Genomic DNA, 14255 nt, shown 5'->3' with positions numbered 1-14255 from the left:
AGCCCTCGCCCTGCTACTAGCGGTGCTGCCTCCCCCCTCCACCTCTTCCTCCTCCACCTCCTCCTCCTCCCAGCAACGTTTCTAAGTATAGTGCCAACCTCATCAGGGTTTACTAGTAGCAGCGCAAGCTCAGTGAAAACCTGGGAAACCTAACTGGAAACACGAGCGAGAGCTTTATTTGGCAGTGCTAAAAAAACCTGGGGGACAAATGGCTGAGGGCGGTGGAAGTGCAGGCTGCACAATCAATAGGCAGAGAGCGGGATAGCGGCTCCCTCCGCCGCCGGATCGACAATCGACAGCTGAGAGACTATTTTTTGCAATGGTTGACTAAATATGGTCAGGGAAGAGAGAGGCACAAGAGAGCCTGTTTGCCTGGGAGTGCATGTTTCAAATGCTTAGCTGCCTATAAAGCCGTAACAGTTTTGCTGGTGCCCTCTGAGTGGGAATTACGGTCAGTGTCTTCTGTAGTGTGCGCGGGAGCCCTGACCTCGCTCGCTGACTTGACCTCTGAAGATGGAAAGTATCTTCAACACAGACCTGCCTACAGTTAAGCCTGGAAACACAACCTCAAGCAAGAAAAGATGCAGTGCAATATCTAAGGAGCTAGAAGAAACCAATATTTGCCAGGGGAGGGGGGAGACGATCACGCTTTTTTTTGGTGCCTTTTTGGTTTTTTTTTTTGGAAGCGACTCCAACTTTTGGGGGCTTGGTTATGCTTTTTTTTGTTGTTGTCGGGCTTTTATTTTTATTCTTGCCTGTCATTGTTTTTTCATCTGACAGTGGGCCAAGTTCACCTTCCCTTGGCTTCCTAGCATCTATCCCCGGAGTCTTAACTCTCAGTCCAGCAGGCATAAGGTATAATTTCTATACAACATCATCCATATTTTAGCATTCCAAGAAAGGCAGCAGGTGCCAATCAGGCACCCGTCTTCATGCCTTCTTTTTATTCTTTTTTCTTTTAAGTTTTATCTATTTAAGGTGGTGAGGTACTGTAGGCACCGACATTCGCCCCCCCTTGCCTCCCCCTCCCATGTACTGAAGAGCTGATTCAGCGAATAGAGTGAGAGAGCACTCAGGATGAGATGGCTGCTGCTGATGTGTCTCTAGGTCATTACCTCTCTTCCAACTGCAAATGCTGCATGATACTAAGCTCACAGGTAATAGAACATCAGGAGACCTACATTATTCTGCACGTTTAAAGGATGCCTATGACTTTCTGCATGTATAGCTTATTTACCGGAATGTTTTTTTTTATTATTGTTATATTAATCCCTCTACTCTGGGAACAGCTTAATTTTGAGTGTGTTAAAGTACCAAGCATTTGTAGTGTAAAGAGCAGGTTGAAAGAGAACAACATTACCCCAAATTTCATAGCAAAAAAAAAACCCAAAAAAACCCAAAAAAAACCAACCCAACTTGCTTGGTAGGCAGATTTCTTTTTAAAGAACATAAACTCAAAAATTGCAATGCCATAACTGTTCATTTCAGTGAAATATATTCTTATATTCCTATGCACAACTAAAAAAAAATACCAACTTAGGAAAGAAAATCTAATAAACAGTGTGGCAGTGCAATGCTGAGTTCTCAAAGAGGTCTAAGGAAAATTTTCAAGGTGCTTTATCTCTGATGAACATGAAAACAACCTACTTAGAAACTAGAATGTGACTGCTGTGATTCTAATGCTGCATTGCTGTTTCTCCTTGTAGTACTGTGCTAGCTACTGCTACACGCTGATTTGCTCTCTATCAGCTGCACTAGGTTTTTGTCATGAGCTGCAGAAATTTGTACTTCCTCTGCTCTCAGCCTTCCTTGTAACTATTACATTTACTAATTGTTAAGCTTATTTCAAATTTACCTTCTAATGCTGTAAAGACAAAGCTTACTCTTTACTGTAACCCAAATCCACTCCCAAAAACAAAATAAGCAACCATAAGATGTATCTGGCAGCCCCTTAGAAGTCAAACCCGTCCTGTACATCAAATATTTAACTACCGCTCCAAACCAAGGCGCAGAGAGTCTGACAAAACAGGGTTAAACTTGGGGTTTGTCTTTCTGAGGGCTTTTTAAAATTATTTTTAGTTGTCAAGTATTTCAAGTGCGGACAAGGTTTTGACAGAAGACGGTGAGTGCCAATTTAAAAAAAAAACAAAACAAAAATGAGAAAAGCTGCTTGCAGAAGCGTTGAATAAGTATTAGCTTTCACATGTGACCTTCGGCCTAGCAATCCAAATCCTGTCACAGCAGCTAGAGGTTGTTTTCTTAGTTCAATGTCATCATCTTTATGATAAGCAGGATCACCAGTGGCATGTGCTGTTGTTTTGGTTTTGGGGTTTTCTTTTGTTTTGTTTGTTTTTTTTTATATCACTCTGAAATCAGTGGAAATAAGTATAGAACTGCAAAGAGTTTGCAGAATAGCAGATGTGATGCAAAAAGTATGCAAGTGGGACTGGGGATGCTAGGAAAAGTAGTTTATAAAGGATATAGCTGCCATATTAAGACAAATCTATACTTTTCTTCAAGTCACCAGATGCAAACTCTATGCCAGCATGGATATCTGCTAGAAGACCTGGGAGGGAGATGAAGTTATTACTTTGGAATACAACTACGAATTCCAAGAAAACACGTTGCAAAACTACCAGAGATCCAGCTCTACGGCCAAAAGCGGTCCCTCAGAACAAAGAGCAAGAGGCTCAAAAAATCTGGAAAAGCACTTCCAATGTCCAGGCCACACCAGAACAATGAACTCGAACTGGTTTGTAAGCTGCCGTGCAGGTAAATTGCATTGCAAAGTTCAGTTAGAATAAGCAGTTTATTTTCTACCATTAGTTAATCATAACACTGTTCTTCCAAAGAACCATCGGCCTGAGATTTCACTATTGACAGCAAAGGAAAGCAGCAAAATATTTTTAAGGTTCATCTGACAGGTAGACAAGCAACTCTCTGTGTACCTGCTAAGAGTACATACTTCTTTATGTACCCATATGAACATACAATGCTATGGAATGTAAAGAAGTATGTATTTTTGGAAGGCACTGAACAACCCGTAAGAGGAAACTAAACAGCTGTTGGAAGAAACAGGTTTCCCTCTTGTCTGAATGACATGCATGTGACAAATTAACTTCCTAAGGGTCAGCTGGTATCGCCAAAATAACTCCTACTTGTTAGTAACAAATCACAAAACATTAAATCAAGTGACTATAAAAGTGGGTAGGAAGAATTGTTAACAGCTGATAAGCAGAACATTAGTTGTAAACAAAGAATTCCAAACACTGGCTGGCAATGAAACCTTAAGACTGCAGCATAGCTGCAAAATTCATCATTCCAGTTCTCCTCAATTAAATACATCCTAAAATAACCTTAAAAGCCTGATTATCAAAATACACCTCATTAAAAACAAGCCATTGTTCTATTAATCACAGCAATTTCTGCAAGACTTAGCTGGCTGTATTTAAATTTACAAGTAGCATAGAATAATCTACAGGTTGCAACTAAGATAAAGCTAAGACATTAAGGCTGAGACTTAGAGAAAAGGAGAGCCAAAATAATTGAGTATGATAAATTCTACAATTTAATAAACGAGACTTAAGTTAGAATTTTCTCTAAATCAGCACTTATTATGCTCACTGAGCTTTTTGATACAAAGTGCAGTGTCAGGTTCATGCACAGAAAGTGACAATACAGAGATTTCTAGGCCATAGCCACTGGTCAGCGGATTAAAGTTATTGACAGATTCCTAAATGAAAACACAACTACAACCTAGAAGGTAAGTTAACTTAAATACTCCTTTCAAATAAGCTCAATTTATTTAAAATCCAAATTTGAGAAAATTCATTATGTAAATATGACTTTGTCACATCCAGAAAATTTTAAGAACTGCATGATAGTTTGGCAACAGTTTCAGGTTCTAAAAGCTGTATTAACTAAAACATTCTAGTGCATAGTATCCCTAAGTAAAGATACTCAATATCAAATTCAGGAGGAAGGAAAAATACGAGGCAAGACCTTCAGGCTCATCAATCCAGCCTGTTCTACTCAAAGCAGCAGCTTTGTAAAAGCAGTTTTTACATATAATATGTTCATGATAAGTAGAAACATTAGACTCAGATTAAAGATTTTAATTGGACCTCTGTCCTTACTAAAACGTTGGGCAGTTAAACAAACAAACAAACAAAAAAACAAAAGAAAAAAAAAAGAAAAAAAAAAGAAAAAAAGAAAAAAGAAAAAGAAAAAAAAAAAAAGAAAAGAAGAAGAAGAAAAAGAAAAAAAGAAGAAGAAAAAGAAAAAAAAAGAAAAAAAAAAAAAAGAAAAAAAGAAAAAAAGAAAAGCACCATTTTTAGATGTAGAATCTAATTCTTAAATACTCAGGTAATTCTCAAATAGCTTATACTATAGATAGCCTGCTATTTTCATTACCTGAAAATACAGAACAACATACATACAAGAAGAAACATTATCTTGTGAAAATAATTTTCTCAAGTAAAATATTAATATTTGTTTTAAAGCTATTTCTCTTACGAGCAGATTATTTTGGCATGAAGACTGCAATATCTTCACAGCTAAATTAAAACCTGGTTTACAGTGGGAAACGAATCAAATTTAGTAGCTTTTCTAATTGAAATGATGCTGCTGAAACTTGAGCACTTACAGAATCAATTTGGTATTACCAACAGCTTTACAGAGGGGTTAACTGCTAAGCATTTACTTGTTTTCCTGAAGTGTCCCTGTCCCTACCACCAACTGATGTGGCTTTCACTATACAATGAGACCAACTTTTTAACAACTTTGAATGGGTTTTAGTAACAATTCTTTATGTTGTGCTCTTTCGTGTCTTCTTAGTATAACATTGCAAAGCTATTCCGAAACAAAATGACAGTTCAGAGTGATACAAAAGTTAAAATTATACCTTGACATTGCTTCCTGCTAGTTCATGTTAGCATATCTCTAAGAATACATATCCAGTCACTCTGAAATGTCACATCCATCACTTAGATCAGCTGTTCAATTTTAACTGAGCACACGTTGAACTTTGGGCATCTGCTGACACAGTTGTAACTCAAACATTTCAACTGTGTGACTGACAGGGATAACAGATGCTGACATTATCAAATGCTACACAGCTTTTTTTCCACGGACGTTTTTTGTCCCGATATGGCCAGTACCATGAAACTGTATTGCCATCCAAAAGTGCACTTGAGCAGCTGTATCTGTAGAACAGTTCCTGTATAACTGGTAAAAATAGAAACCAATTTTATAGCCATCTTTAATGCTTAAGTCCAAGCAACACACCTGCTATGTTTCTATTAGGATACATAGTGTTTGGAATATATTTACATAAATCTTCTCACCAGCATCAGACTGTGTGACAAACAGATGTAGACTGTGCACTTGACATACTCATTACTAGTCAATGGCTTGAACTAAGGTTGCCCCCTACTTCCCACTGCAGTTAAAGCTCAAAAAAAAAAAATTCAATGTAAAACAAAAATGCTACGTGAGCATGCACAAATGTATTTAGGACCTTAATTCAGAAGAGATTGGCTGCAACTCCACATAATTCTTTAAAAGGTGTATTTTTTTGGCATTAAGCATTTTTACACATATGATCAGGGAAAAAAAAAATAAAATCTATCCTGCTATATTATATAATCATTGCTAAAAAGTTAATACTAACCAGAGATACAGTAATGGAATTTAAAGCACTTGACATTTATACTCGTGCTAACCAGCATTACAGCATTAAAGCAGCTGCAAAAGCATTGCCTGCCAGAAAATGAATGGAGGGGGAGGGCTGGGTGGGGGGGAACCGAAACCTTCTTGGAAGTGAAGTTTAACATAAAAAGGCAAGGAAGCTCTACAGGAGTACAAATTGTAACACTACACTTTCCAGGCACTACTCTAGAATCTCATTATTGCAGACATAAAGAGGTTAAATCTGTAACTATAATTTGAGACTCGTCCAAAGAGCCCCTAAGAAATACTGGAGGAAGGAACAAACCAGGGCACGGTACACAGGCCTTTCGGGTACACAGTCTTCCATTTTGCCATCCCCAAATTAGTGAAGCAATGTGATTTTGCACTGACGTGAAACAAAACAAGTAAAACGGAGGAAAGCCACATGCTCTTTGTGAACTCTCTTCATGTACTTAAAAATGTGTTACTGAATGATAATCTTCCTTCACTCCAATGCTTTGCTAAAGCTGGTAAAATGGAACCAAATCACCTCTTCAATGGATTTGGTCCCCTTCAACCAGCTGTAGCTATGCATTGATCACTACAGGATTTCTTGTGTTTTTCAAACTGGACATGAAGTCTGCTCAGAGTAATTACACAGTTCTCTCTGCAGTTGAGCTCAAGTATTCTAAGCAGTTTGAAGATAGAATGCAACAAATTTCAAGACTGTATTAATAAAGAGATGATGGTGTTTAATATTCTGTCCATCTTCAGTGAAAACTGATCTCTTTTCACATTTATAAAGACAGGTTAACAAATAAATATATTTTGCAATGATGTATTGTCTGTTGTATTTTTCCTCAAGTCTGCTGCCCATTGTAACAGAACTGACCAAAAAAAAAAAACCCCAACTGATCTAAAGGAAGCAATTATGAACAGTATCAGCCATGGAGGTAAAGTCTGCTTTCTGGGGCACCGCTCTTCTGTGGCATTATTAAACCCCATGACCCCATCACCACTCCTTTTTGTTTTTTTTCATTGCACAAGGGAAGAAACTCCACATGATAGGAAACTGTAATTGCCATCTTGCACATGCTGGGCATATTATTTACTATTTAAAGATAATAAATTTGCCACTGACCTCAACAGCTACAGTCTAATCTGATATCTAATTATAGGTCTGCTCAGGGAGATTATTTTCTCTCTCCAAATCAACTTGAACAAAAGTCTTTTTTCAAAGCATTTTCTGGCATAATACTTTAATGAGAGGTTTTAGGAGCATGCATTTTTTTGCACTCAGCTTCACAGCCTACATTTAGTGTCAGGACTGCAAATATGAAAGCAAAAAAAATTATTTCACTGTCTTAGAATGTAATTGTACAACTCTCTGATTACCTCACAACTTGTCTCTGTCAGGACCTCCATGACAATACAGAAGTCCTCAAGATGTTCATTAACATCAAGTGCAGGTAAGAACCCCCACCTTCTCAAATACATTGCCAAAACCAGTTAAAAATTCCATAGCCAACCAGTTCAAACCATCTGCAAGTCTAAAACCAAAGAGAGATCTACTAAGTAAAACAATCATGGGGAAGAAGTGCAATTCCATTTTAAACCACAACCTCCTACTTGCTAGTTTAGGAACATAAAGATTACATACTCCTTCCTATTGGTCAGCAATACGTGAAATCCGTGTCTTACTCCCATGTTTCATATTTTTGATTTGAAGTCCAGCAGAATTTATCACTCTGAAGAACTAAATCATATGCATGTGCAAAGTTGGGTCAGCTGTAAAAGCAGCCTCTGTGTAAGATGCTAGCTGCAGTGTGAATAAAGCTCTCTTCACAAGATACAATGCAAATTTGAAACTAACTGGGGCAACGGATATAAAATACGCCCACACTTCACAGTCACATCTTCAACTCAAAAAAATCTGAAGTCACAGGTATACGAATAGATCAAACATAACCACGGGTTGATAACATGGAAAAAATAACCAATCTGTGCAGTATTTTCAAATTGTACCTTCTTTTTTTGTCTGAAAAATCTCATTAACACTGAGAAGGGAAGGTCTGCCAAGCTTTGAGGTTCACAGCACTTTGAAAGAAGGCCAAAATAAAAGCAAAATAATACGACTGGCTCAGTTAAAAATCATGAACAAGAAGCTACGTATTAAACAAAATCTTGACTTCCCTGCACTTCATTTCAAATTTATTTTTAGCTCAATCTCCCATGAACAGTTTAAAGCTACATACAGGATAAACTGAGAAATGTCCAATACACATTTCAACATTACACATCAGGAGGAAAACCGAAAGTTCTATTTCTATACCAATTCACAAGGTATGAACAGAAGCTAACCAGTAAAAGGAAAACCATTCCACTAACAACAGAATGGTGTCCAAAACACACTAAACCTTGATTTCTGGAAAACACTGCCAAACTTCCATGGAAGATTAAGCATTGAGAAATATCCGAGCTATTTGACATAAATTGCTATATTTCTTATAATATTTAGGTAATATTCAAATGTTTAATGTATAAGTATTAACTTTCATATGAAAAATCAAAACCTTCCAAATGTTTTCCTCAGCACAGTCTGTGTGGTTTTAATTCAGTTTTTTGTTGTTGAATTGTTTTTAGTTGTTTTTTTCATTTTTTATTTGTTTCTTGGAGATCTATCTCCCTACTTTTAGAAATGGGAACAAAATTACTTTTAGCAAAATTCAAGCAATTTTGCACTGAAAATGAAATTGCTTCCAACTACCTACCTGATATAAATTAAAAAAAATTCTATAGAAATCTGGTCCACTTTACTGTGGTGTTCATGCACTTAACACATCCAATGATTTTATCATCAGTAACTATAAAGATGGATGTGAACTTCAACAAGGCTTGCATACATAGTATGTTATTTTTATAAATGTAGATATATACACCCACATGCATACATACTTATATACATATCTGAATACATGTTTAACTTTTATGAAATAGCATTTCTTTATACATTTATATACTTGACCCTAAGGGAATTTACTGCACTGTATTTCATATAGGGCAACATGGACTGAAAACACAAGAACTGCACTTTAGGTGCAGCAGGAAAGCTCAGACTGGGAAAGATAGGTCCTTAAGTAAGGTTTCAAGGAGAACATATTAGGTACTTCTTGTGACCCCCTACCAGCTACAAGCTAAAGTTCAAGGGGGTTATTTTTAACAGTGATTTAAATAGCTTGTGCTAGAGCATTTAACTGATTAGCAGTATCAATTGTTCTGGATCAGTATAGGAAAATAAAGTGGCAAATGCAAAACCTTTGCTTTTATTGAGAAAGAGGGCAGTGGGAGACCCACAGAATCAACGACGAAATAAAAAAACAAAATCTTGAAAGGAATAAAACTTAACTCCTAAATTAATCCAACTATGATAATGATTTTTGGTCAAACAACAACAAGTTAAAACCCCAAAATAAACCAGTTTTGAAGATTTTATTTTCATTAACTTCTTCCTAAGCTGATGTGCAAAACACCTAATGCTGTGAACATCTGAAAATACAACTTCTGTGTTGGAGACAAAATTCTCTCTTTTTATGTGCTTCAGAAGTGCTCAGATAAAACTGCAATCAAAAAAAGTAGATATCTAACAGCTTTAGACATCTGTTTTAGATGCAAGTGAAATCCCATGTATGAGGGACCTGCATGGGGTTCAAAAATCACTAATACTGGAAATATTTACTTTTTCTTCTCATAAGAGGTTCTGTAAAGGAGAAAGGACTCTGGGGGAAAAAAACTGCACTATTCCTCACATTCTGCCAACCATTAAACTTACCCAGACTGATCTACAATTTTCATCCCTCCATCAAAGAAAAAGCCTGCAGCTCCCAGAACATTCACCCACAGAAAAATCTTCAGCATCCCTATGAAGAGGTTTTTTTCCATACACTTTCTCGGCATCTCACAAAAGCCGTAGGCAACCACCACAGGACAAAAAAAAATAACAAAAAAACCCCCCATCTTGGTAACAGAAGTTAGGAAACAGTCCTCCTGGCTCATGCTGTTATGTAAATAATGGAGAATTTTCATTAAGTGAACAAATTACCAAGTGAGACTTGAAATTATAGTCCCCTGATGTCAAAAATAAGATCTGTTCGCTAGGTCATTGACATGTTCTTATAGCCCTTTTATAACCACTGTAAAAAAATAAACTTATTTATCGTCCCTGTAACACTTCCAAGTCTCTGCTTTCACTTGGTGAAGCGTGATTCTATTCTAAATGCTCACGTACACTTTTTAATTCTCACCTTTGTTCTAAGACACTACCCCAGATTTTGTTCCCAGACATTGATACACAGCCTTATTTGTCCAGTTTCACTCAAGTGAGAAGTAGCAGAATTTAGTAAACAAGTAAATACATTTTTATTTTATGTAAACTACACCAAATTCTCCACCACCCGATTAACACAGTGAAATCTTGCCATACTGACAGCCTGAATAATACCATTTATCCACACAGCTACAAGCAGCCATCAATGCAGCAAGTTTTAATTAAGTTCTATCTATGCAAGTAACTTACTGAAAAATTTATAGGCAAAATTTTACAGCCACCACATTTTCCAGGTACTTGGGAGTTACCTGCATAGGGCATTAAACTGGGCAGACTAGTACCTTCATTCAAATAATGTCTTCTCAAGTATTAACAAGATGCATATCTAAGCAACATAAAAATGTAGGAAATAATTGCATGCAGTTTTAAGGATAATTTGAAAGAATATGACAGTTCTGCCCTTCCATGTACTCGTCTTGCTTTTACAATTGGCAAAATAGTATTAAAAAAAAAAAAATTTACCTAGGGTTTCCTCGTAGTGCAGCATGGTGAAGAGCATTAAACCCATTGTTGTTGGTGATGGTAACATCTGCTCCAGCTTCTAACAACACAGCAAGGATGTCATCACGCTTCTTACTTATTGCATCATGAAGTGGAGTGTCACCTTCAGAATCCTAAGATGAACGACTTACATCAGTATTTACATGCATATGCATAAAAAAAAAAAAAAAGATGCTTAAATATCATTAGGAAAACAGACTACATGAACACAAAACAGCTCTTCAGACTTTCAAGTGTTGGTATACTTGAGAGTTCAAAAGAAGATACTTTTCTGATACTGTTCCTGGTTTTGCAATCCTTCAGTGAGGTATCCTACCCAGGACTTCAGTCTTCGACTATTCTGCTACCTGAACTCAAGAATGCCTTGCATTTGGTAATTCAAAAGCCATTGGTGTTGACATCAGCTTTTCCATGCCTCACATTCAGAATGAGCTGATGCCTAAATTACAACTTCTCGGTAACAGAAGGACAGCAAGAAAAACTAATGCAACAGAGAGAGGACTAGCCAGGCAGAGGGAAGACAGGGAATTTTTAATGATGAAGGCTAGGATTGAGCCAGCAATTAACTATATAAAAGACAATACCAAAAAGACAGCGTAAGGAAATAAGACCATAAGGAAATCAAATAAAACGCAGTCCAAGAAATAAATTTAGGCACATCTGTTGCTTTAACTGAAGCAGATCGGTTTCCATGAAGCAAAGGCCAATGTCATAAGCAATATTAAGCTTTTAAACTTGTTCTGGCTAATGCCAGGTTACATTACAAAAGACAGATGACAGTATTTCAGTACATAATTGAACAGGCAAAAAAAAAAGTCTTTTTAGCTTGCTGATTTATTTTTCAGAGATCCCAAATAAGGGAAAAACACTTTTTATTCCTAGAAACACTTTGTTCATTACTTATTCAAGGACCCAAATGGCTGAGCTAAAATGGAATGTCCTAGACCAACAGTAAGAAAACACATCCATTTAAGCTTATGTGCTACTTTATAGGCAAACTTTCTAGATTTATGCTTCCAGTAAAATTCTAAGACCATATAAGTCAGGAAGTCTTTTGTCACTGACACTGACTCAGCTGCAAACTGACTAACGCAGGAATTGAACGTTTTATAGCAATACTAATACAGAACCGGATCTTTAAAGATCTTTACAGTGAAAATAAAAAATTGCCAAACAAGAAGTGCCAGAATATGTAAACACTTCACTAGTGTGAACCAGTTTTTCAGAACTAAAGAGCATATTTTTCATTTGCTTTAAATTACCATATTTACTGTTTACAGACTAACATATGTTTCTGTTTACACAGTGAAATGGCTTAAGTATTAGAGTGCTGGCCAGCTAAATTCCAGTCATGCCTCAGTCTGACTCCCCTGAGGTCTGACATCCACCAAATCAATGGCCTGCTCACATCTGCCCATCAGAGTTCCTCAGCATACATGAAGGATCTGAGAGTTCACTATTTTCAGTAACAACTGTGTTTTCCAGATGGAGTTTCATTGCACCATTCTACTGAAATTCTCAATCCAGACAGACTTGTATAATTTTGACACACATCCCTTTCGGCTATCTATAAATATATCATACATCATTATATGATACACAGTCACCTTTTACTGAGCTTAACAGATTCATTATCTCTACTGTTTAAACAAATGTAAGAAGGGTCTGGATGGATGTTAGCTGCCTAATAGCTCAATCTCAGCAAGATCAAGACAGTACCCATAAAGACAGGTGAAAGCAGATAAATAAACAATCACTATATTCACTGCTTTCAAGAAAGTTTGCTCCTCTTTTTTATGTGGATAAATAATTTTAAAAACTTACTGATGTTGACATGGCAAAACAAGAAGGTAAATGTGTTATTATTGCATATCTTGATTTACTAAGGACATTAAAACTTTTTCTTTCTGTTGCAAATCTTTTCAAACTTACCCATTCTGCTTTGTTTTGCTAATGCACTGCATGCAGCTGCATTCAGCTCATGCAGAATGTAGATGCCCACTTATTTAATAGCAAGTTTTTACCCTACCTTCTCAATAGGAGGTTGAACTCATATGTCACAGCTTCTGTCACATTCATTATATATCAAATACTATAATTTCACAAGGAGTTTGAAGTTCTATGCAAAGGGGCTTTCTAGATAAAAGGCTTAACATTTTTAAAGGACAATCTCACTAAATAGTTCTATCAGCGATAAGTTAATTCTGAAAAAAAAAAAATTTCTTTTAACACAGCATTATACAGTACCATCAGCCAAAAAATGCAAAAATGTGCCTTGTAAAAGGGGCAAACAGGTGTGGGTTCAATATAGGAGGAATTAACCTGGAGAGAAAATTAACACATAGAGATACCTACAGTCTGTGAAAATACCAGTTAACATCAACTGGCTAGAAAAAAAATCAGGTGTCCATCTAGCTGACAAGAAAACAAATAGATTTAATAGCATTTTTATTACACCTGATCACATGCTGAGGTAGAGGCTGGGACAGATAACTTCATGAGGTCCACTACTTTCCATCTTACTTCCATTACTCTTCTATCATCTACACACAGAGAATTATAAAAATCAGGAGCTAAGAAGTTCATCTACATTAATGTTTACTTCACCTGGAGACTAGGATGGCAGCCAAAATCCAGTAAGGTCTTCACAACTTGCAGATGACCTTTGTTGACAGCAATATGAAGGGGAGTCTGCCTACGTTTGTTGCGAGCGTTCAAATCCGCGCTGCCTCGGTGTAAAACCTCTATCACAGCACCCTCATCACCAAAGGCTGCATGATGGACAGCCCTGTCTCCATCCTTGTCCTAAAGCAGAACAATCTGAATCAGTATATTCCACCTTTTGCATTTAAACAAGTTAGTTTAAACTGGACAATTGTGCATATTTCTATAAAGGAAAGAAAAATTAAATAATCGTGATGCCATTCCAATACCTAAGTAAAACAATTGCTGAGACCACAGCAATAGAGGATGAAGAGTTTGTTCCTATAGAAACACACATATTCTGTAACATACCATGTTCTATACCATATACAGCTACTACCCTGAATCTTTGTGTGACGTGTTCATCAGAAACTTGAATAGATTAATTTGGTATTCTATTACAAAACAACCACTGTTAAAAAAACCCAAAACAAACCAACAACCCCCCAGACAAAAGCCAACCCCCAAGACACATTATAGTCAATAACCAGAAAGTATTACAGATTTCAAATCAAAAAAATGGTTTGGCTTGGAAGGGACCTTAAAGATCAACTGGTTCCAGCCCCCTGCCAGAGGCCGGGACACCTCCCACTCGACCAGGTTGCTTGAAGTCCCACTGCCTTGTTCATACACTTACTACATTTCATTAAATGTGCCTATAAACTAAGTTAAAGGTTAATAATTTTTTTCTAAAGGAAATTTTGGATTGATGTTGAAGTTAATTAGAAGTTTGGATTCTATGATGATGATTCACAGCATTAAAGCTCTGATTAAATTCAGTTTGTTTGAGTTGCATCCCAACTGAGAATTAAAGTATGAAAGTCAAATAGTTGTCAGTGTAGGTTATTTTAAAATCCGTATGGCTGAACTGTATTATATAAATTATTAATCAAGTGATTTCAATATTAATGATAACAACTTCCATAAGCTAGTTTCTAACCAATTTTTTGTGCACAGTGGAATATTACTATGTATTTGTAGGATTTGATTTCAACAA

General features: G+C 36.6%; 1 protein-coding gene and 1 long non-coding RNA gene across 5 annotated transcripts in view; one reads left to right on the top strand and one right to left on the bottom strand.

Annotated features, from left to right (window-relative positions):
* MIB1 (mindbomb E3 ubiquitin protein ligase 1) overlaps nucleotides 1–14255 on the bottom strand; it is a 76319-nt gene that overhangs the window by 30091 nt on the left and 31973 nt on the right. For all 3 annotated transcript variants that reach the window (XM_030446491.1, XM_030446494.1, XM_030446492.1), the window contains exons 11-12: nucleotides 13163–13360; nucleotides 10517–10668 (exon numbers count right to left, since the gene is read on the bottom strand). In XM_030446491.1, the coding sequence (XP_030302351.1) occupies nucleotides 10517–10668; nucleotides 13163–13360 (350 nt within the window). The remainder of the gene's footprint in view (nucleotides 1–10516; nucleotides 10669–13162; nucleotides 13361–14255) is intronic.
* Nucleotides 434–4155, top strand: LOC115597960. 2 transcript variants are annotated; one of them, XR_003987299.1, is made up of 3 exons: nucleotides 434–855; nucleotides 964–1157; nucleotides 2521–4155. It is a non-coding gene; the product is annotated as an uncharacterized LOC115597960 (long non-coding RNA). The 2 variants fall into 2 exon arrangements; XR_003987298.1 differs by having other exon boundaries at nucleotides 434–1157.

The sequence above is a fragment of the Calypte anna genome, chromosome 2 (genome assembly GCF_003957555.1).
Source record: "Calypte anna isolate BGI_N300 chromosome 2, bCalAnn1_v1.p, whole genome shotgun sequence".
In the NCBI taxonomy this organism is placed as follows: Eukaryota; Metazoa; Chordata; class Aves; order Apodiformes; family Trochilidae; genus Calypte; species Calypte anna.
The sequence above is the reverse complement of the archived record's forward strand: the minus strand, read 5'-3'. Positions and strand labels throughout refer to the sequence as shown.